Source organism: Salmo salar, chromosome 02, assembly GCF_965601325.2.
Source record: "Salmo salar chromosome 02, fSalSal1, whole genome shotgun sequence".
In the NCBI taxonomy this organism is placed as follows: Eukaryota; Metazoa; Chordata; class Actinopteri; order Salmoniformes; family Salmonidae; genus Salmo; species Salmo salar.
The window spans coordinates 55,547,140-55,571,196 of record NC_138292.1 but is presented as its reverse complement, the minus strand read 5'-3'; the positions used below and the strand labels follow the sequence as shown (position 1 = coordinate 55,571,196).

Genomic DNA, 24,057 nt, shown 5'->3' with positions numbered 1-24,057 from the left:
ATATTTAAAATCATTACTGCCATGGTATTTTAAATGGTTTCATGAGAATGACCCAATAACACCACAATGTGAAATATTTGACTAGGCTACCTGTAAATATCCTCCTATCACATTTACCATTACTCTCCCGTGGGAATTCCACTAACGGTCCGTACGTAGCTGCTGCTCATGCCGTTTGCGCGAAAAGGTATAAATGGCAACAACAAAAAAAGGTCCATCGAGACACATACCAGGTCTACTGGTACTACCAGCAGTACTACACCTGTCGACGACACAAGTTGTTCCGCTTCCACGAGCACATCAAATGCTAGCATCAGTAATTCTACATGTTGTTAGCCCAGCTAGCATGGACACTGACTGTTGTGAATCTAATACATCCGAAGAGCTACTGCCCCCGTACCCGGGAAAGCATTGAACAGACAGGGACGGACCATCGAAGGGGTGCAAATATGATGAGAAATACATTGATTTGGTGGTTCACTTATATTGGGAGTAGTGCCTTTCCAGAGCCACAGTGTGTTATGTGCAAAAGTACTCTCTCACAACTCGATGAAACCTTCACTCTTGCTCAGACATTTAGAAACAAAACATGCCAATTTGAAAAAATAAGCCACGGGAGTTTGAGTGAAAATTTGGATGACTTTCGAGTACTAAGACGTATAAAAGCAACAGATACCATTAATAAGAAGGGGCTAGAAGCGCCTTATATGGTGTGCTACCGAGTGGCTAGGACAGGCAAGCCCCATACTATTGTGGAGGACTTCATTCTTCCTGCTGCCGCGGATATGGCTGGGACAATGCTCGGGAAAAGGCCAACAAAACTATACAGACAATGCCTTCATCAAACAACACTTTCACAACGCATCAGTGACATGGCAGGAGATGTTGAAACAATTACTGCTTCGCATACAAGCCAGTGAATTATATGCGTTACAGCTGGATGAGTCAAAAGACATGCCGGGCCTGGCACAGCTCCTGGCGTTCGTCTGTTACGTTTATGGGGGGTCAATTAAGGAAGACATCCTCTTCTGCAAACCACTGGAAACCAGGACAACAGGAGAGGATATTTTTTAAGTACTGGACAGCTTTGTGACATCAAATGGACTTTGGTGGTCAATATGTGTTGGTATCTGTACTGATGGCGCAAAAGCCATGACAGGGAGATATAGTGGAATGGTAACGCGCGTGCAAGCAGTTGCTCCCGACGGCACCTGGGTACACTGCAGCATCCACCGAGAGGCTCTTGCTGCCAAGGGAATGCCTGACAGCTTGAAAGACGTTTTGAACACTACAGTGAAAATGGTTAACTTTGTTAAAGCAAGGCCCCTGAACTTGTGTATTTTCTGCACTATGCAATGATATGGGCACAGACCATGTAACGCTTTTACAACATACAGAAGCGCGCTGGTCATCAAGGGGCAAAGTACCAATACTTTTTTAAAATTGAGAGACGAGCTTAGTTTTTTTACTGACCATCATTTTCACTTGCACGATGACGAGTTTCTCACACAACTGGCCTATCTGGGTGATGTTTGTTCTCGCCTGAATGATCTGAATCTAGTATTACAGGGACTCTCCGCAACTATATTCAACGTGCGGGACAAAATTGAGGCTAAGAAGTTGGCGCTCTTCTCTTTCTGCATTAAGGACAACAGGTCTTTCCATCATTGTATGATTTGTGTTCAAAGGAACAAGCTTACAATGTCAAATTTGATATAGCGAAGCACCTGAGTGGATGCACAATTACGCAGTTTACTTTCCCCGAAATGGAAATGTAATTTAATCAGAAGCCACTGCCAGATTTCTGGATAGGGCGGCACTCAGAGTTCCTTGTCTAGGCAAATCGCACTGTTAAGACACTGATGCCCTTTGCAACCACGTACCTATGTGAGAGTGGATTCTCGGCCCTCACTAGCATGAAAACTAAATACAGGCACAGACAAGACTGTGGGAAATGATTTAAGACTGAGACTCTCTCCAATACAACCCAACATTGCAGAGTTATGTGCATCCTTTCAAGCACACCCTTCTCATTAACCCGTGATGAGTTACAATTTTCGATAAACAAATAAAGTTGTAAGATAGCTAAATAAAGAGCAAAATTATTATTATTATTATTATTATTATTGCCCTGGTCCTATAAGAGCCATTTGTCATTTCCCACAAGCCGGGTTGTGACAAAAACCCTCTCATTCTTATGTTTAATAAATATATCATATAGTGTGAGTGTGGCAGGCTTACAATGATGGCAAAAAACACTTGAGTGCGCTGACCCTGGAGCTAGAGGGGGTACGCAGCTGGAGGTTGAATGTTTGAAGGGGTACGGGACTATAAAAAGTTCAGGAACCACTGCATTAGGGGATTGGTGAAATCATTCACCTAGGGTACATTCAGTAGGGAAAACCATAACAAAACATTTTGCAACAGAAAGAAAATGAGCGTTTGTTACTGGACAAGTTCACAATTTCAAAATGTTTTTGCCCTACTGAACACAACCCAGCAGTGTGTGTGCCAGAAGTGTGGCAGGCGAGACCAGGTGTTAAAACAGCTCTGCTACACCTCAAGGTACCAGCACATCTGCTAACTTAGTCCTTTTCCCTTTAATCCAACACCATAACTCACCTTGCCAGTTGCCACACTACCCAATCCCCTTGTTCTGAGGCTCCCATCCAATCTCACTCACCCTTGTTGCGACCCGTTCGCCTCTAATATATTGATATCTGCTTCTTACACAGTACAATTTATTTCACCCCTTAGGGCAATTAATGTGTATAGTTTAAGGAAACCCTATTTCTCTGACAATGTGTAACTATGGCAACGTACTATAGGCCATTCTTTCATCTCATTTTGTATTATGGGCCGTCTGATGTTTTTTTGTTGTTGCAATGGTGAAACGGAACAGTAATGTTATATTTATTCATTTTATATATGAGCCCCGTGCCACCTGCCCTGCTCACAGACTCATGACTAATGGAAGAGAGCAGCAGTCACAGCTATGGCTGGGAGAGGCCTGTTCACCAGCCCTGGCTCACCCAGGGAGGCAGGGACAGGGCCCAGCATGGATGGAGAGACAGTCTGGCTGCCACCGCTCCTGTCGTCAAACACAAACAGCATGCTCTCACACACACACACACACACAACCTGCTTCTCCTGTCGTCAAACACACTGCTCCTATCGTCAAACACGCACTGTATGTTCACACACAGTGACCTGCTGTTTCTGCATGTCGTTAAAACAAATCCACACCATCCACCCCCCACATGCCTGACAAGTCATCACACACAGAAAAAAGCCTGATGTCACAGTGTTCCAAAACAAGTGGCATTCCCTCTGGGAAAGTCTTGTAACCACAATGCTGCAGCTGAAACCATCCCCACATCTGCATAATTCAGAGGATAAGGACACTGGGATACACGCATTAATAAGTGTCGACCGATGCAAAACTACATCTCCACAAGTTGAAGTGGTGCCAGTTTCAAGTCCAACACATACACCTGTTAAAACACCAGCTGAAATGAACAACTCGTACTTGTCCTTAGTCCGACTAAAGAGGGGGTGGTAAAGCGGCGTGTTCCCAGATTCAACTGGTTTGAGTCAGATCAACATTTCATCTCATATAATAAAAGCAGCGCATTAGGGAGGAAGTGGGAGAAGAGAATTCTAATTGAAACTAAGAGGTGAACAGTATGTCCTGTGGAAAACTAAGTGTGGATTAATCACGTAATTGGTCAGATGCTCGATTAAATTCTGGGTCCATACACATTAGGAGAAGATGGGTTTCGATCCATGGTCTAACAAAGAGCTCCACCCACTCTCTTCGCAAGTTACAGGCAAGTCTACGGGCCAAATGTCCCCTCCTGAAATTCAAAAAATGCAAACACCTACGAAATCTTGATTTGGCCAAAGCACTGCAACGAACGCTGCTCTTTATCTCATGCGCCGTTGTCTCGTAACAGATCTACAGTACCATTTATGTTTACATAGTCTGTCTACAAGAGATTAGGTGTGGAGCCATAATACTGTGTAGTGGGTATATCTCAATAGTCTAAAAGAACCTAATCTCCTCTCCATCAAGAGATGAGGTTGCCACTTTAGACCATTACAATTATTGAGACACACCCGTAGAGTTGCTAGAACATTCCAGTGAGTGTGAGAGTCAAGAGCCCCAGTGATTAACACCTGCCCTGGGGGGAGATAACCCATGTTATTCGTGCTCCTCTGTCTCAGGTATATTGCTGTTCGTGTGACTCAGAGTAGACTAGGGGTGCGTCCCAAATGGCACCGTATTCCCTATAGAGTGCACTAGTTTTGACCAGGACCCATAATGCTCTGGTCAACAGCAGCGCAAGATATAATATAGGGTGCCATTTGAGACAGTGGGAAACCTAATCCAATAACAGACCGGCAGGACCCACAATGGCCATTTTTCATCGACACTCCATTTCAGCTCCTCGCAAAACAATTCTGTCACTGATCCGATTTATCGAGTGATGCCTTTTGTGCGAGGCGGCTCCTCAGATCTTGGGTGATTGTATTGTGTGTTGTGTATGCGATGGGAGAGGTTCTTTTTTTAAAACTATAAACAGTACCTGGGTTCCCCCCCTCTTTTGGAGTTCATTCAAATGCGCACTTGCCGGCCACAAATGGCACTGCCCGGTAAATCACTTTGCATGCCCGGTACTGTTCACAAATGTCACGGGACTGTAAACCACTTTGCATGCCCGGTGGCGGTGCAGGCACGGGATAGGCTGCCTTACCTGGTTGTCTTGGAAACCAGTGTCCTATCGGGTTTGGCCGCAGCTGAAGTGCTGGAAGGCTTGGGGGCAGCATGTCTGGAAGCTAGAGGAGAGGGAGAGTGAATGAGAAAGTGCATGAAGAGAGAGATGGGGGAGGAAAAAGGTGGGATGAAGATGAGGGGTAGAAGTGAGGACTGGGATGAAGGATTGGTGTAGTAGGAGTTGAGAGCAAATGTGTCTGCAGCCAAGCACAGGTGGGTTTGTGTGAGCGCTAAAACACATTGGACAGTAACTAAAAGACTCAACATGGGACAAAGGAAAACAAAAGCTGTGTGTCTAACCAAAGCATGGTTAACAAGAAAATACTCGGCAGTATGTGTGTGAGTGTGTATAGTCTTTGGCTTCTCACCTGTGGTTTTGGGTCTGGCCCCAGCCCCAATAATGGGCCCAGCAGCTGGAGGTCTCCTCGTTGGAGTGCCAGGCCCCGTTGCCGCAGTCCGTGTAGTGTTGGTTGGCCTGGTAGCAGAGGTGGACCTGGGGACTCCGACAGCTACCTTAGTTTGGGTCTTGACAGTGGAAGCCACAGACCTCTTTGTGGCTGCAGCCGGTGCTCCAGCTATAGTGGTGGTTCTCTTTTTGTCCAAAGCGGCTTTCTTGGCCAGGTCACTGGCTGAGGACTTTAATCCATTGGCCATGTGGCTTGGGGACGTGCCCGGACGAGAGGTGCTGGGTCCTGATGCCGGACCCGTTGCGGTCTTGGTGCCAGCTGTGCCTGGCCGTGGTTTAGCCAAGCCCACCGTCTTAGCCTTGGGTTTGGGGTCAGCTGCTGCCTTGCCATTGGCCCCATTGACCTCCTTGGATGCAGGGGGTGCTGTGGGGTTTTCAGGCTGCGCCGTGGTGTTTTGGATGTCTTCGGGCTGTGATGGAGAAGACGGGGAAGTTGAAGGCGCTGGCTGGGTGGGAATCTCGTGAGTGGCCATCCCCTGGGCCGAGGGCTCGGCTCCTACGGCTTCTGTGGGCTCCATGGCAACCCCATCCGGTTTCATCCCTTGTAAGCCCGGCAACGGTCTCACTCACCGGATCACAAACACACTGAACCCGGAGTGGAACCAACGTCCTCTCAACAACCTCACAGATCTGGATGGGGGAGAAGAGCGATTCAGAAAATGTTGACGTTGAAATTGGTGTGAGAAAAAAAAAAAAAACATGTTTATCATTGAACTACAAATACTGGTAGCAGAACTCAAGTATATTATCAGAATAGCCACATGAAATCATGCAGTCGTTGACTAGTATCATTTTAAAAACATTAAAACCAACCGAAATGCCATGAGGCACATGATCTCGCCGAAGAATTTGAAACTATTGGGGAAAAAAAAAAACGGAAGACAGCAGCCAGGGAAGCCAACATGATGATTTGTTTCTAAATTGCACAATCACTCACACTGTCTGATAGCAATACAATGTGAGGATCACAGAGACTGAGAACAGACACATTTACAATCCATGATTAAAATGGGTATTGTCAGAGTACTACAAAAGGTTTGACATGCAATAACAGAAAACAAAATGTCGAGAGAGCGAGAGTGAGAGAGAGAGAGAGTTGTGGATGGAGTGCTGAAAGACCACAAGGCCTTGCAATATCCTGACAGTCCACAGGAGAGAGAGTCTGGAAAACCAGGACCACATGTCCCATTGTTAGTGATTCTGTTGTTCGGTGCTGCCAGCCCAGATGCTGACCACGATGACAGCCAGCGATTATTAAGGAAAGTCATACGCTGGTTCTGGGAGGCCTCAAATGGACAATACTGTGCAAGACAAATTTATAGCGTGGATGAACGTTGGGGGGGGGGGGGGGGGGGGGGGATCATTAGCCTTACTGGAGCCCCTCGAGGCTGCCTTCCCAAGCCAACATGGCCTCTCCTCCACTGCTGCTGATTTCTCTCATATACTCTACTTTCCACCACCCCTTCCTTTCCTATCACAAGCCCTCCCACCCACTCCTCCAGCTCTCCCTGTCCAACTGCCCCTCTACCCCAGCACCAACCGTTCATTTCTTTTCAGTATCCCCCCCCCCCTATATCTTTTCTTAGCCACTTGTTCCTCTTTCCGCTACTCTACCCCATAGATACGCTATGAGATCTGTTCTCAGTCAACAGATGGTCTGGGCAGAAATCAGTGTTTGGAGCTCAAACAGGCTTTGCAAGAGAGGAAGAAGAGAGCGCAAGAGTGTGAGAGAGGGGGGGGGGGGGGGAAAGAGTGAAAGAGATGGAAAAGGAAGGAGAGCAAGAGAGGGAAAGGGAGAGAAGAATGGAAGAGGAAAGGACTGGGAGAGCACAGACCAAGAGAGACTAATGCAGAAGCCATCTGAAGGAGGTCGTCGTTAATAGTTTAACTGAAACTTCCATCAATGCAACTTTCTATAGAGGGGCTATTCAGTGGAGCAGACAGATAAACCTAAAGGCCAAGCAGAAACTCTCCACACAAACCTCAGTTTGCTACTTCTTCACTTACTTCAATGTTTAGAGGAATTTCTTTCCATCAAGACAGTTTGGCCTTGGCCTGTTTGTGAGCGACACGTGAGGCCTAACCGCACATTAGCCCAGTCAATTGGAAAGGCAAATGAACAAACAGACCACTTGTGGGGGACTCCTCCTCACCCCCTTTTCTCCTCTCTGCTGTTACATATCCACCAGCACAGAGCAAGGGAGGATAAAGGCGCCATGAGGAGAGGGGCCAAGCTTGCAGCCTTCAGTCAACTGAGCAGGGCTATGCCAGAGCTGCTAGCTAGTCTTACACATCTCTACATTATACATACATACATACATACATACATATTATATAAATAATAGCATACTTCAACTCTTGATGACCCAAGATGTTTTTGTGAAACAGAACTTGTTATCAATGACTTGGATGAATCAGGTTTGGATTATTGCCCAGGAGTTATAGGCCGGTAGTCGCAATCAATCACCTAGTACATTGAGCATTATCAATCTAATTTGGGAGAGGAAACATGGCTAAACTACATTTACTAAATTGGTCATCATCTCTTCACAATATCACAAGTTCAACTCAATACGCAGTGTTTCAAACAACGTGGCTAGTGCTACGGCTAGTGCTACGGCTAGTGCTACGGCTAGTGCTACACAAGGCATTTGGATGGGCTCTGACACCAACGTAGCGATGTAATGATGCGTTGGGGAGATAGCGGGATGAGGGACGACTGCCAGCTAAGTAAATCCAGCGGGCAGCGCCAGTGGGCCGAGCAGGAGTCGGATTAACGCGCCGTCGCTGTCCCGCGCATTCGGTGGACAGCAGCAGGGTAAAAAGGGGATGTTTTGGCCATGGGCAGAATGGGCACTGGCCTGGCTTTACTTGTGCCAATCTCTGGTCCAGCAAATGCCAGGGGCTGCTGACTTGACCACTAATGCCAGGGGCTTACCAAAGTGCAGCCTGTACCGCATTCCTTACCATGAACTGAGCTGACCTCTGGGTTGTGGAAGGTGGCATCACTAAAACCCTACACATGCATATCAAGGGCTTTGTTGAACTGTAGCAAGGCGATTAGTGAGGGTGTTAGAAACTCCTCTGCTTCAGAGCAGCTAGCTGTAGTTTGTCCTATTTGAAACTAAGATGCATGGCATCTTAAAACCACAATGTCCTTTCGACAAATTCTCTGGGAACTTCAGAGCAGCTTTCCATCCCTGGCTGAGTCTTGGCATAGATTTGCAATTGGAATGATTAAAAAGGGGAACACCCCCCCCCCCCCCCCCCCCCCCAAAAAAAAAGATAGAATAAATTGCACGGCTGATAAAAATGCATGATGCCTTTCATATCTATGAAATAATGAGCCATTGTGCTCCCTTCCATTAATTTGCATAACAAATACCAGTGAAAAAAGGGCTAATACCATATTCAGGACACAGCATGCTTACTTTCCAGCTAGAGCGGCAGCTAATATCACAATTACCTCAATACCCTTGGCAACAATTACCATGTGTTGGAAGTATGCAAATTCATAAGCCGGTTGGAAATTGCTCCCGGGCCGCAGTCTGACAACACAGCGGCTGGGTATTAACTGACTAGATAGTGTCTGTGAAAACAAACTCTGCAAGTTGTTTGTTTCTCTCTGGGTGTGGGGTTAACGCGGCCATCGTAAGCTTGTTGGGGTGGGCTGTCTGGACGGAAGAAACTCGTTGCCCTCAGGCTCATCTTTGCATCCAACTATCCCCTCGCTTTCTTTCTAGCAGTTTAATTACAGCGGTTTGTCTGCAATCATCCTACAGTGCCTGCCATGTTTTAGCAGCGCAACAAAATGGGTCACTTATGATATCCCTTTAATACGAACAGAGGGGGATTTAGCTGTGTTGAGAGTGGGTTGGAAATGCAGTCGGACTACAGGGAGAACAAAAGAGAAGAAAATAGCAAGAAGGGTAGTGGATGGAGCAGGGTGGTGTTACTGATGACAGCGTAGTGTCATAACAGTCTTAACCACTGGTAAAAAAAAAAATGTATACATACATACATACACTCCTCTGCTAGCTCACAGAGGGAGGTGAACGGGAAGAGCGTGGAGGGGAAATATGAGGGGGTGCTTCAATGATAAATCCACCATAAAGGTTTGAGGTTGAGGCCCAGTGTCATGTGCTAGAATGCCTGGGGAGGGCTCGGGCCAGGGCGTCTGTCGGTGACCCGAGCCACCCCGTCCACATTCCAGCTCTGCCTGTCAGGCTCCTCAGGGAAGCAGCCTATAAACAGCTGTCAGAGGAAGGGTGTGTACGAATATATAAACTTAAAGAGTTGGTCCCATGTTTTATGAGCTGAAATAAAAGATTGCAGATATTTTCCATATGCACTAAGTTCAAATTTGTGCCAAAGATTATGTAGCATTTCTCCTTTGCCAAGATAATCCATCCACCTGACAGGTGTGGCATATAAAGAAGCTGATTAAACAGCATGATCATTATACAGTTGCACCTTGTGCTGGGACAATAAAAAGCCACTTAACTTCTCTAGGGTAGGGGGCAGTATTTTGACGTCCGGATGAAAGGCGAGCCCGTAGTAAACTGCCTGCTACTCAGGCTCAGAAGGTAGGATATGCATATTATTAGTAGATTTGGATAGAAAACACTGAAGTTTCTAAAACTGTTTGAATGATGTCTGAGTATAACAGAACTCATATGGCAGGCAAAAACCTGAGAAAAATCCAACCAGGAAGTGTGGAAATCTGAGGTTTGTAGTTTAAGTAATTGCCTATACAGTGACTTAGGGTTCATTTTGCACTTCCTAAGGCTGCCACTAGATGTCAACAGTCTTTAGAACGTTGTTTCATGCTTCTACTGTGACTGGGGAGAGAATAAGAGCTCCTGGAGTCAGATGACAGAACGACATGAGTTCAGTGGTGCGCAATCACGTGAGAGTTAGCTGTGTTCCTTTTCTTTTTTGAAGACATTGAAATTGTCTGGTTGGAATATTACTGAAGATTTATGATAAAAACATCCTAAAGATTGATGCTATACATCGTTTGACATGTTTCTACAAATGTAAATAGAACTTTTGTTTGTACTTTTCGTCGTGACATTTGACACGCTTCCTGCATTTGGAGTAGTGGACTAAACGCGCAAACAAAAAGGAGGTATTTGGACATAAATGGACTATCGAACAAAACAAACATTTATTGTGGAACTGGGATTCCTGGGAGTGCATTCTGATGAAAATCAAAGGTATGTGAATATTTATAATGTAATTTTTGTCATTTCTGTTGACTCCAAAATGGCGGGTAGCTGTATGGCTTTTTTGTGTGTGTGTATATATACATATATATATATATATATTAGCGCTGTACTCAGATTATTGCAAAATTTGCTTTCGCCGTAAAGCTTTTTTGAAATCTGACACAGCGGTTGCATTAAGGAGAAGTGCATCTATAATTCTTTGAATAACTTGAATATTTTATCAAGGTTTATGATGAGTATTTCTGTAAATTGATGTGCTCATTCACCGGAAGTTTTGGGAGGCCGCCCTGCTATTTCACTGGCTGTTGAATAGTGTGTCCCGCACGCTAGCGTCCCACATAACCCAGAGAGGTTAAAACATGCAGTTCTGTTACAAAATGCCACCGATGTCTCCAGTTGTTAGGGAGCATGCAATTGGCATGCTGAATGCAGGAATCGCCACCAGAGGTGTTACCAGAGCTTTGTTTGGGATGCTTTGGCTCGACAGCGTGTTCCAGTTCCTGCCAATTTCCAGCAACTTTGCACAGCCACTGAAGAGGTGGGAGACAACATTCCACAGGACACAATCAGCCTGATCAACTATGCGAAGGGGAGGTGTCGCGCTGCTTGAGCAAATGGTGGTCACACCAGATACTGACTGTTTCTGATTCACACCCCAATTCTTTTTTTTTAAAGGTATGTGTGGCCAGATGCATATCTGTATTCCCAATCATGTGAAATCCATAGATTAGGGCATAATTAATTACAAATTGACTGACTTATATAAACTGTAACTCAGTAAAATCTTTAAATTGCTTCATATATATATATATATATATATATATATATATAAATAAAAGAGCGAGAAAGGTCTACCACATCATGCATTCTTCTGATTCCACTGTGCTGTACAGAGTACTTGCATCATCTTTGACTACAAGACTGTGGACAATAGACCTCCATTTTAGACTGCACTGCCAAAGCAAACCCTGTGTCTGTGACCAACCGTCCCTGACTGCCCCTGTGCCTGACAGAGACAACCCAATTGAGCATTTAACAGTGTCTGCTAGCTAGACTAAACTGGGCCTGGACGATAGAGAATATGGTGTAACTGAGCTGTATAGCGCCATGGATGTTTGACAAAACAGGGGCCTCAGTCTCTGGCTATTCATTAATGGACTGCTGTCTGAGTGAGGCCTTGCAATGTGGATGCCTCCGAAGTACTGGGGCTCTGGCCAGAGGAAACACAGGCCTCATTCACAGTGTGTGGTGTGTATAAAGGGTATGACAGGAAAGGAGGGCGGATAATGAGGGAGAGAGAGTGGAGAGGCTTTAGAAAGACAGGAGTTTACAAGGACAAAAGAGTATTGGAGAATGAGGGGTTTATTAGGGAAGGAAGGGGGTTTCCAACATGGAACTTCTTTATTGGACCAGTTCCCTGCAGACAGGAAAGGGGCATTCACCAGTCAAAGTCAACAACTGACCAAGTTCACTAGAAGTTACAACAATGAATTTTGACCAAAGCAGATCCACACACACGGGTTGTGTTCATTAGGGAATGTCGTAGCAAAGCGTTTCGCAAAGGAAAATGAAAACTAGCATTTCTTATTGGTCAAGTTCAGGTTATCCCTCCCCTTTTCAGTCCATTTTCTTCCATTGAGTGCCTAATGAATACGACCCAAGGCAGTCATTAACCTACCAACTGCATGAGATTACACATCCTCCTAAATACTTCCTATCCACTGAGGGGGGGAATAATTGTTGAGCAGGGAAAGCCAGAACTTGCCTACCTAGACTGCCAGCTTGTCCAAAGAGGGAGCCAATATACACTGCTCAAAAAAATAAAGGGAACACTTAAACAACACAATGTAACTCCAAGTCAATCACACTTCTGTGAAATCAAACTGTCCACTCAGCAAGCAACACTGATTGACAATAAATTTCACATGCTGTTGTGCAAATGGAATAGACAACAGGTGGAAATTATAGGCAATTAGTAAGACACCCCCAATAAAGGAGTGGTTCTGCAGGTGGTGACCACAGACCACTTCTCAGTTCCTATGCTTCCTGGCTGATGTTTTGGTCACTTTTGAATGCTGGCGGTGCTTTCACTCTAGTGGTAGCATGAGACGGAGTCTACAACCCACACAAGTGGCTCAGGTAGTGCAGCTCATCCAGGATGGCACATCAATGCGAGCTGTGGCAAGAAGGTTTGCTGTGTCTGTCAGCGTAGTGTCCAGAGCATGGAGGCGCTACCAGGAGACAGGCCAGTACATCAGGAGACGTGGAGGAGGCCGTAGGAGGGCAACAACCCAGCAGCAGGACCGCTACCTCCGCCTTTGTGCAAGGAGGAGCAGGAGGAGCACTGCCAGAGCCCTGCAAAATGACCTCCAGCAGGCCACAAATGTGCATGTGTCAGCTCAAACGGTCAGAAACAGACTCCATGAGGGTGGTGTGAGGGCCCCACGTTCACAGGTGGGGGTTGTGCTTACAGCCCAACACCGTGCAGGACGTTTGGCATTTGCCAAAGAACACCAAGATTGGCAAATTCGCCACTGGCGCCCTGTGCTCTTCACAGATGAAAGCAGGTTCACACTGAGCACGTGACAGACGTGACAGAGTCTGGAGACGCCGTGGAGAACGTTCTGCTGCCTGCAACATCCTCCAGCATGACCGGTTTGGCGGTGGGTCAGTCATGGTGTGGGGTGGCATTTATTTGGGGGGCCGCACAGCCCTCCATGTGCTCGCCAGAGGTAGCCTGACTGCTATTAGGTACCGAGATGAGATCCTCAGACCCCTTGTGAGATCATATGCTGGTGCGGTTGGCCCTGGGTTCCTCCTAATGCAAGACAATGCAGACCTCATGTGGCTGGAGTGTGTCAGCAGTTCCTGCAAGAGGAAGGCATTGATGCTATGGACTGGCCCGGCCCGTTCCCCAGACCTGAATCCAATTGAGCACATCTGGGACATCATGTCTCGCTCCATCCACCAATGCCACGTTGCACCACAGACTGTCCAGGAGTTGGCGGATGCTTTAGTCCAGGTCTGGGAGGAGATCCCTCAGGAGACCATCCACCACCTCATCAGGAGCATGCCCAGGCGTTGTAGGGAGGTCATACAGGCACGTGGAGGCCACACACACTACTGAGCCTCATTTTGACTTGTTTTAAAGGACATTACATCAAAGTTGGATCAGCCTGTAGTGTGGTTTTCCACTTTAATTTTGAGTATGACTCCAAATCCAGACCTCCATGGGTTGATAAATTGGATTTCCATTGATTATTTGTGTGTGTTTGTTGTCAGCACATTCAACTATGTAAAGAAAAAAGTATTTAATAAGATTATTTCATTCATTCAGATCTAGGATGTGTTATTTTAGTGTTCCCTTTATTTTTTTGAGCAGTGTATTTAGTAAGAGGGGAAGTTGAATGAACTCTTAGGATTGGTGGTGGAAGAGCGGAGGATGGGGTGAAGTGTGTGTGGAGAGAGAGCTTAAGACTGTTGCTTTGTCTGCCCGTATAAGGCAGTGTTGCAGAGTTCTGCCGCATCACCACAGAACACTCAGAAAACATGGCACGCAGAGATCCAATCTCCTGATGAAATCCACCAACAACACAGTCATTACTCACAGCATGATGACAGGAGAGGCTCTGCTGAGCATATGAGCCCAGCTCGGTTCTCAGCCCAGTTGCATGGCTGTCTCAGTCAGTCCCGACTAAATGAAAGATGCTCCCTAACGCACTGCTGTTGTCGTAGACCTAGGAGTCGCCTGCTCTCAGTTTTGAAAATCAACAAAGGCAAGCCAGGCAGGTCACTAGTGAGTCGGTATTCGACGTCCACCCATGTCTGAGGACGTCGGGAGATGTAGAAATCGGCCACTAGGGGCAACAGTGCTTGAAAAGACTGCCTGAAATTTCAGCCTGTTGTGGTGGGATGGAGTTTGGGCCTGCCTGGTGACATCAGAAAATTTGTTAATAGACCAATAGCTCTTTGCTAAGAAGCCACCTGTTAAAAAAAGATATAATTTTTTTGAAAACGTAATTGTTACCCAGAAATTATTTGATATAGATTTTTTTTTTTAAAAGGCTGCATTGGACCTTTAATAGGCCTAAATTACATTGGGCAAACTTGTGCAAAGTGCAGCATGAGATTATGATAAGATCCTATATGTAGGCTGCAGCGGCCGAGTGGTTGTACGAGGCTCTATATAGGCTAGTAGGCAGGGTATAAGAAGGGTAGGGGCCTTAAGTGGCAAGGTGTGTGAGAGAGTGATGTCCTCGGCAGACCCAACTGCGGGGCGGGTTGTTCACGTCACAACACTAACCACAACTGTCGCATTCTTACACACACACACAGACACACAGACACACGAGGCAGGAAACCACACACAAAAAACACAGCTCTACTCCAAAAGAATTCATTCTGGGACACAGGGAGGGAACATTCTTTCACAGTCCCTGCTGGCGTCTGATAATAACAAAAAAAAAGGCTATGGTTGCCGATCCGACTTTTCCAGGATCTTTAGTCTGCTGCACTCAAAAGATCCAGAGCTTCTGCATATGTGAATATTCTCTACTTTAGGTGCAGAGAACAGGCTACTCAGTGGAATGGTGCTCGTTTAATAAAGTTAGATCAAAGCTGAATCAGTGTCTGCAAGATTACAAGGATCACAGTATTCTACAGAACCGAATAGAATAGCATAAAACTACAGTAAGACAAAAACACCACGCATTCAACATGATATGTCGTCAAGTTTTACCAGTGAAACATCCATGCAGCATCATTCTATAGTAACCATTTGAGCTCAATCAGCTTAAATGGGGGATATGCATTCAGATTTTCTTCAGTTATACAGTGTTGTTTCGAAGTAGCCTACAGTGCTGTTTAGAATGATGGAGCCAACTAATTTTAGAGCAGATTGTGTTAAACTGTAGCATAGCCTACCTGTGTATTTTGCCTAGAGGCGCGAGCTGTTGACTAACTTTATACTACTTTGCCATTATATTTGGTTCCGTTACGTAGATCGTGCAGACGTCGATCCAACTTTATTAAACGAGCACCATGACCATTTGCCCAATGACTGTATGCGTCGCCTGAGTAACCGGTTCTCTGCGCGTAGAATATATACACACTCAGAAGCTTTTAGTGCTGTGCGACTAAAGATGCTGAAAAAGCCAGAGCCGCAGCCACTCCGTAACAAAAACAGACCATGGTGGACGACACACTACTGTGGGCTCTCCCAGGGAAGCTATGCACCGCTGACTTCCCAGGCTTGCCCTATGGTGGCAGGCTTTTCAGTGACCTGAGGGTGATAGCAGGGTGCTGATCTCCTATGAGGCATCTCAACAGGAGCAACTCTCCCATAGAGAATAGCTTGCTGACCTTTACCCTTCCGTTTAACCAGAACCACTGGCACAATGGACTCAGAGTGGAATGGAATTACTCAGTGGTAATATGAGCTCATACCAACCTGAAAAGCCACCACTACTAATTAAAGCCCATGGCATCTCATCTGGCAGTACACTGAAGAGGTTGCACTCGTTTTAGTTGGAGACAGAATTGAAGCATAAAACCGATGTCAATAAATCGAATATCAAAAATGACCTATGAAATCCCTCCATGGCTAATCAAAAGCGAACACAAGATCCCCTACCCATTAGTAAACCCTTTAACTGCTGCTCTCCATCTGTCACAAGCTCCCTGCACTCCGAGTCAGTGAGTAACCACAGCAAGGTCTCCACTTGGGCTGCTCTGCTCAATTAGCCATGAGAGCAGTTAGCTGTAAACTCAGACAAAACTCAAGGAACATTGTTATGATCCTAGTCAGATATGACTGTACTGCGCAGCAGAGCACAAGCAAATGGCTCAGCTTCAAAACGGTAGTGGTCAATTTAGTGATAGCCCTGTCCGTATCCTAGTTATTGATGAATAAACAGGCCCTAACACGATGTGTAATGTCGGGGCCCGTCGGGCAGCGGAGCTCTACCCCATCAAGCGCCCTCTTCCTGCATCACCCCACCCTTCACTGGGTGTCCCCTGCACTGTGGTTGGATAGTGGGACTTCTGGAAGCCAGGCCCCATGTATAGTTGACACACCACAGAGCTTGTTAACGCTAGACAGACTTGTATGACGTGTCTGCACAGCCCTACCTCCGTGGATGACTGATGAGGCTGGGGAGAACCCCTTTTGGAGACACCAGGGCATAAGGCCCTTTTGCCAACTTGGGTAGACCATAGATATACGGAGAAAACAAAAAGACGCTTCTAAGCTATTCTATGGATCAGTAGTGGACTGCAGTCTGTGTATGCTCCAGTCCAGCTTCTGTGAATAAACCCTATCCTGGTCTAATGAAAGACCACTATTAGTTGATTGCTTGGCTGAAGTATGTGTCCTGCATTGGAACAAAATCCTGCAAGCGCTGCAGCCCTCCCGGATCAGAGCCGTTGCCCCCGACATACAGGCTGGACACTAAGCATTGGCTTAGCCATGCTAAACAATTCATGAGCTGGACTGTGTACTCAAACCACATGTTAAGGTTAATTCATTCCATAGGGGGGCATGGAGAATGTGCTAACTGACGTTAAAAGCGCTCGATAACGGGATGAGGATAAGGCTGTGGCGAGTCACGCTACAGGCTAAGTGGATAGTTAGTGTAGCCAATTAGCCTTGGGGGAATCAGATGGGATGGGCTAGCCTAGCCTAGCAAGTTGGTGTTAAGGGAAATCATAAGACAATGAGGTAACCTAGTCATTTAGCCTGGGGGGAATGAGAAGGGAATGGACTCGCGGCTAGCCTAGCCACTAGCCTACGTGCTGCAGGCAGTCAGAACAATCTGGATAAAAGTGGACCAGGTTCAAAGCAGCACTGAGCCAGGTTTGGTCTGGGGGTCTCTTCAGGACAAGGCATGAATGGGGCTGAATGTTCCCGCAGGGTGGGAGATGGCAGAGGGGAGGTGGGTGTGCTGGTTGTCAGTGGGTAATCTGAGGATTAAAAGGTAACAGACAGGTCTCATTGTCTGCCCCTGTGCCCACTGAGCCCCCTTTGGCCTGGGGCATAGAGGGGCGTATGGATTAGCTCAGCCGAGGCAGGGGGACAGGGGTAGCAGCTGGCACGCTTGGTTTTGGCCAAAATCCCACGAGAACAACCACAGAACAACCAGACCTGGGACACCAGGGCTCTAAATTCATAATTCCTTGATTCCTCGCATCTTCTCAAAACCCATTAGAGAAGGTCTGAGGGGTTTGCGAAGGGGATGGGTTGCGGGGAATCACTGAAACACTCATTGAGAAGAAGCCATGACAGACCAGGGACACCAGGCTTTGGAGGGATGGGGAGGGTGACAGTGGGATCCTCTCTGGGGATCAGGAAGAAAGTCAATAGTGGAAAGTAGCTGTGCTCTGTGTCACTGCTGCCGCAGGGCCAGATCAGTTACCAGGGCTATGAGCAGCCAGGGTGAGCCCAGGCCAGATGGACTGATACCATCGGGCCTGCCTGGCTGCCATGCACTTGGGCACACACACACACACCATGGCTCTATTACTGAACACACAGACCTGGGTTACTCATGGGTCAAGAGGCAGACCAGAGGAAAACAGGATATGTGTAACCAGCCATGACACACACACACAGCAAGGGCCATCATACACAGACCTCAAACCTTGGGGTCAACACCTAACCACAAATCAAACCTTGTCCCAAAGCACACCATTAAAACAAACCAGATATGGCTGAAGTATATCGGGAGGGATGCAGCGTGGATAGATTTGAATGAAGCCTCACAGGAAAAATATGAAATAAGTGGACTTAATTGTTCTTTGAGCAGGCATCTCAAGGCCAGATCAGAACAGAGGATCTGACCAAATACGATTCCTGAATGTGCTGAACACTTTGGATCGTAGCAGAGCACAGAGCCACATTTCGCAATGCCAGATGGCCAGAGTCTAAAAGCAGTGTGTGTCCATTGCTTCGTGGCTAATAAAGTGAACGCTGAATACCAAGGCACAGACCCCCACAGCGGCAAGCGCTACAGCAGCACAACCAACCACAGCCTTCCATGGGACAGCCGGCAGCAGCCCTTCCAGACTGGAGACCGTGTCTGAGCCCCAAATAGCACCCTTCTCCCTGTATTTGGGACGGACTTACTGAGACACCATAGAAACCAGTGAGAGAACGCATGATGAAACCTACTGTAATTGTATTCACAGGACGTGTGACGTATGTAACGCAGCAAATTGAGGGATTTTATGGCTGTTGATAGGGTAGATGATGGCTAGTGAGCAGGTGTGTGTAATTAGGTACTATTTCATCTGCTCACTATGCAGGGCAAAGAAAATGGATTTGAGTCCAGTGACCTTGATATCCATTGGGTATCATCTCGGCAGCTGTTGCATTGATGCTTTCGCACGGCCCCAACAATAACCAGAGCAAATACAGGAGCAGTAGCAACCATTACAAGTGGAAAGCCACGAGTCAACAGCACACCTTTGTGACTCCCAAGACTATTATTTAAGTGAATTTGTTGAAGGCACCCAGCAAAATAACAGATACTGACCTGCGGAGTTTCACGGCTGTATCCAATTTAAGCAGCGGCCCGGTCACGCCAACCAATGCAACGCCAACCACCTGTGTTTCTGTGAGAGTCTTCCCAAAAATAGGCAACTGCAGCTGCCCCATAGGGCACCATGTTGACTAACAAGGGAGTGTACACTACAGGAGAGGAACCGTTTCAAGTGCACTTACATTCCAAGACTAGTTGGGTGCCAATCATGTTACATGACTCTCGTCAAGAGAACGTTAGTTCTACGAGAGTCAGAGGCTGATCTAAGGTCTGTTTTTTTTCTCAATAAATACAGCGATAAGGATGATTTTAGGGTTGGTAATACCGAGCCTAAACCTACACTTAGGGTAGTCTCGTCAACCCGACCATAGGCAACAGTAGTGACGAGGGTATTTTCTGGCATAGACAAACTACGTCACTACTTTATCGGCTTGAATAAAGATCACGCAGGTTATTTTTACATTACATTACATTACATTTTTAAATGAGTGCATTTCGCAAGAGGCTAGTTTGCATCAACTACCTGCAAAACCACTGCAAAGATTTTGCCGGCAAACGTTGGTTTTTAATTGCAACGTTCTGTTATGTCCACCCCACGATTTGTTGGGAGTGTCCCCTGAATCCCCCCTCCCCCCATTGACGTAGTGTGAAGTAGTTCCTCTACGCCAAAAGAGCCCATAATTGAAACCAGACTAGTCACTGACTGCCAACTTCTAGTCTATTTAGATCGGACACTGCAGAGGTTTAGGAGGAGGGCAGAGGAAGTGGCAACGTACAGGGAAAGTGGTATTATCTTAAACAGGGGTGTCAAAGTCATTTTTCCCCTGGGGCCGCATTTGGTCTTCAACAAGGTCCGGCAGGACGCACTGAATTTATTTCTAAACATTGTCCTCTATCCATCGTTTCTGGAATTTTCAATGCACCCTGACATGCATTATTAACGAGATGGACACATTCAAGAAACTGTTTGAATGTAGGTCCATTATAATTGACAGTTGATTTGGTTTTAGTCATTTCAAAGTATATTTAAAAAAATGTATTATACCACCCGCGGGCCAGATTGGACCCCCCCCCTCCCCTCCTGGACTGTATGTTTGACACCCCTGGTCTTGTGAACTTGCCAGAAGCTCAGGCTGCCATAGGCTTCAGTGAGAGAGATGGTTTCACACCCCTGCAGTGATAATTCACACTCAGAGTGTTGCCTGAGAGGTCACTGCTGAGAGGGGACACATTCCCCACTCAGGGTGGGGGAGAGGGTGTCACTGTCAAACCCCTTGCAGCAACACAACTGCTCAGTCACTGCTGAAATGGATAACACACCCCTACAACAAAACCCCAAAACAAGAACACATTCACCACATTAGCAAATATGCCTTGAAAAGGAAGAGTCATGTCTCCTTTAAGAAATCAAATGACAATTTAACATTTAACCGTTTTCAGATTGAAAGAAAGCACTTGATCACTGATAAAAAAGGCATGTTATGCTTTACAGAACAATCGATGACAAGAGCAGATATGACCAGACTGATGCTGTTTGACAGACTTTTGAAATCTGATTAAGAATCAGTCATTTGATAGACTTCTGTTGACACCCAATCAGTGACATTGAGATGGGGCAGGTGGGATAGCATTGCCTAGCATGTGTAAAGCATGTGCCCCATTACGGATTATGTAACATGTATTTGGAGCCAAAACCCAGATGGCGTTCTGACATTGCCATCTGATCTCTCCCTCTAGCACTGCCCAGTCTCAGTCTGTGGTCATGGATGATATCTCTGGATGTGTAGGTGCGAGTATGAAATCAGACAGCGGTGTGAACAGATTTTGGTGAGCAGTATAATCTTGCAGACATCTCCAGACCTGGAGGCGCGCGCGAGCCAGACCGACACTCCCGTTTTCACTGACGTGCTGCTGGTGTAAAAAGGAACTCAAAAAATCTTATTGTGATAGAGAAGCATATAGGCCTGCCCATCACAATTCCCCCTATCAATTGTGCTCACATGAGATTTTCAGCAGGATGTTAACGGTTTGTATAATGCGAGATTGATTCAGCAATATAACCAACAATGAAATTATTTAGACTAATGTTCTTTCATAGCGACACATGTAAAGGATGCACTGTCGATTGCTAGCCGTTCACACCTTGCTCTCCATTAGAAAACGCAGTTTCATAGCAGAGTTTACTGGTGAGCCACAGAGAATTGAGCAAAGGCCAAATCTCAGGACACAATCATGAACAGTAAATTAACCCCGGGTTTTGCAGTAGCCATTCGGGGCCCTCTCTTTCTCAGAACAATGGGAGTCTGAGTTGGGGGCATTAATAGGGGGGAAGTTTGGTGCCGAGGTTAGTCAATAAACTGATTAAATTAACATACAACTTAGGCTACGCATACAGTTGTGTGTCCAGTCACCTCATGCTCCTTGACACGGCTATTTTAGGGAAAGGAAACCACCACATCCTTGTTGAAACCACCGCCCAAACAGTTCACCGACGTTGTAGGCGTCACATCAACTCCAGTTTGAAAACATGGGCTTTCAACAACGAACGTTTGATCGGTGTCATTTCGTCAGCTTTGTTTGGATAACGTAGCGGGCATTGTTTAACGAGAAAGCAGCATGAATTAGTAGAAATATAATAAAAAGACACCGAAATGGAAACAATGTATCCTAGAAATTGCTTATTGCGAGACGTTTGTATCAATTCCCACTCACCGTAAGAATGTCGAGGCACGCTTCGCAGCGTTTCCCCCTAAATTCTTTCAGGTACAGTCGTAGGCTACTTCCTCGCTGGCTGGACAAAAACAGACCAAATGTGTCGATGAAGAGGTTATAAATGTAGAGGACAAACAATCAAAAGTGCAACTGGCTCCCTTCACTGCCAAGCTTCACAATGAAGCTGTAGATGCAACTGACTTGTTCAAACGGCGTGCATCCCTCTTTAGTAACGTTCTTGGGACCGCAGAAGCTCACTCTCGAGATGAGGAATCGAATGAGTGGCGTTACCACATAGTCGAGCGAGGGTGAAATTGCAGGAGAAGCATGCCCCCCCTCACAAAAAAAAATCGATTTATCCAGCTAGGAACCAATGAAGAACCATGGCCTGAGGTTTATTTAAAAAATATGGATGATGTCATATGCTAAACCACTGCCCCTCCTTTTATTTTCTGTGTGCGAGAGTGTCTGGCCCCAATGCCCCATCCCTCACCCATTCTCTGTGTATGAAGTTCCAAAATCCAGCTTCATGGCTAATATTTAAACTACTGCAGGCCTACACTGGATGCCTGTAAGGCCAAACAAATAGGCTAAACTACCTAACTATGTATACACAGTATTCTGTAAAGGTTTCAGTTGGTTAAAAAAATCGATTTGAATGCAATTGATAGTTTCTTGATATCAATGAAGAATAGGCATATTTATTCAACTGAGAAAGGCATTGTTCACAATCCTGGTCTGGTTGTCTTATTTATTAGCATCATTTCACTGTCTGATGAAAACCTTGTAACTCAGTTTTTGCAAAGCAATAACTCCATGTGCTCTGAACATTTCATAACTCTAGGACCAACAACATTTACCCCAAATAGCGTCGGAAATGTCATAATTGTATGTTCGTTAATGGGAAAATATGGTCATTTTATCAATTTCCTGAAAAGTTTATGTTCTGGAGATGAGGTGCATTTGCTGATGGTGCTTATGAAGACATACAGCCTCAGCTACTTTGCTGCATGGCACTGACTGCCCACAATGGGAGTGGCAGCTTGCTTCTGTTCCCTCAGTTGCAGCTGCTGGCTTTACAATAGGAATCAATGAAAAGACGGGGAACATAAAAAGACTGTGAAATTGACAGAAATAGACTGAATCGGGCCAAGAAATCTGACAACTAGTTTGTTATACAGCAAGACGGCAAAGAAGAACGAATGAAAGAGGAGGCTTTGGGCAAAGAAAAGTCCCAACTCACAGTGCCAGGAGAGGAGAGGGTTAGACTGGAAACAGACGTGATGCATTCACTCTGGACTAGAGTGATGTGAAATATGTAGACATAGGGATCCTCACCATTCAAACTGCCTTTCTTACAGTGTGTGTGTGTGTGTCTGTCTGTGTCTGGGGAAGCGAGTGACTCATACAGTGCGTCTGACCCCTCTGTCTGTCTCAGCTATTCGCAGGGCTCTGGCAATTGTTACATCTGCAGCCTGTCAGCCTTTACTATCGTCGAGGGCCAATTGCAGAGACTGGGGAACCGAGAGCCTCTCCCTGACCCTGTAGCTTTTATAGTGTGTGTGTGTATATATATATATATATATATTCGGCTGCAAACTAAGATCCTTAAATTGGGTTGTTAGTAAAACCACAAAATCCAGTTAGTTCCTGGTTCTGCCCACCCACCCCAATGCTCTGTAATGTTGTCCTATAAGGGTGTGGCTCAGTATTGGTTTCTATGGGAAAGCCTGTGGCAATGGAACAGAGATTAATTGTTAAACCAAAGTGGTTTCTTTCATCCCACTATTTGACTTGTCTTCCAGTGAGTTCTTGTTGTTTCACCCATCTGCCAAAACAACACCAACCCCGGACATACTTTGTGTATGCAGCTCCAGGTACAGCTGTATACGCTGCCCATGGCACAGAGCAAAACAACCATGCAAGCCCACACACATACAGAGAGGCTAACAGACAGAGAGAAAAACAGACCAGCACACACACGTATACTCATGCTGAAGAAAAGGGTCATGGTGGTCAATTTCTGGCCTGGGTACGAAGTATTTAGTCCACCAAGACAACAACTATCATAGAAGCCTAGTGTGTAACCCCTTTACTACAGTAGCTTCTCTCGGTCATCGTTGTTCGGCAGTCTGGAAACGTGAGGCCACCTTTGACACACTGGAACACAATATCAAACGACAAATGAAATACTACAGAAATAACAATGCCACAGACACCAAACCCATTGAAACTTTAGATTGTAGACCATTACCTCAGTGTAGTCATTATGTATTGAGGGCACCATGCAACAACAACAAGCATATCCTCAGGTCATTACAGGTCTCTAGTGCA

At 46.0% G+C, this 24,057-nt stretch overlaps 1 protein-coding gene across 1 annotated transcript in view; it reads right to left on the bottom strand.

The window, feature by feature from the left end:
• LOC106588372 (uncharacterized) overlaps positions 1 to 22,133 on the bottom strand; it is a 45,562-nt gene extending 23,429 nt beyond the window's left edge. Inside the window, exons 1-3 of the mRNA XM_014177285.3 lie at positions 21,724 to 22,133; positions 5,146 to 5,873; positions 4,758 to 4,839 (exon numbers count right to left, since the gene is read on the bottom strand). Coding sequence (XP_014032760.2) covers positions 4,758 to 4,839; positions 5,146 to 5,782 — 719 coding nt within the window. The 5' untranslated portion in view covers positions 5,783 to 5,873; positions 21,724 to 22,133. The remainder of the gene's footprint in view (positions 1 to 4,757; positions 4,840 to 5,145; positions 5,874 to 21,723) is intronic.
• Positions 22,134 to 24,057: the final 1,924 nt, after the last annotated feature.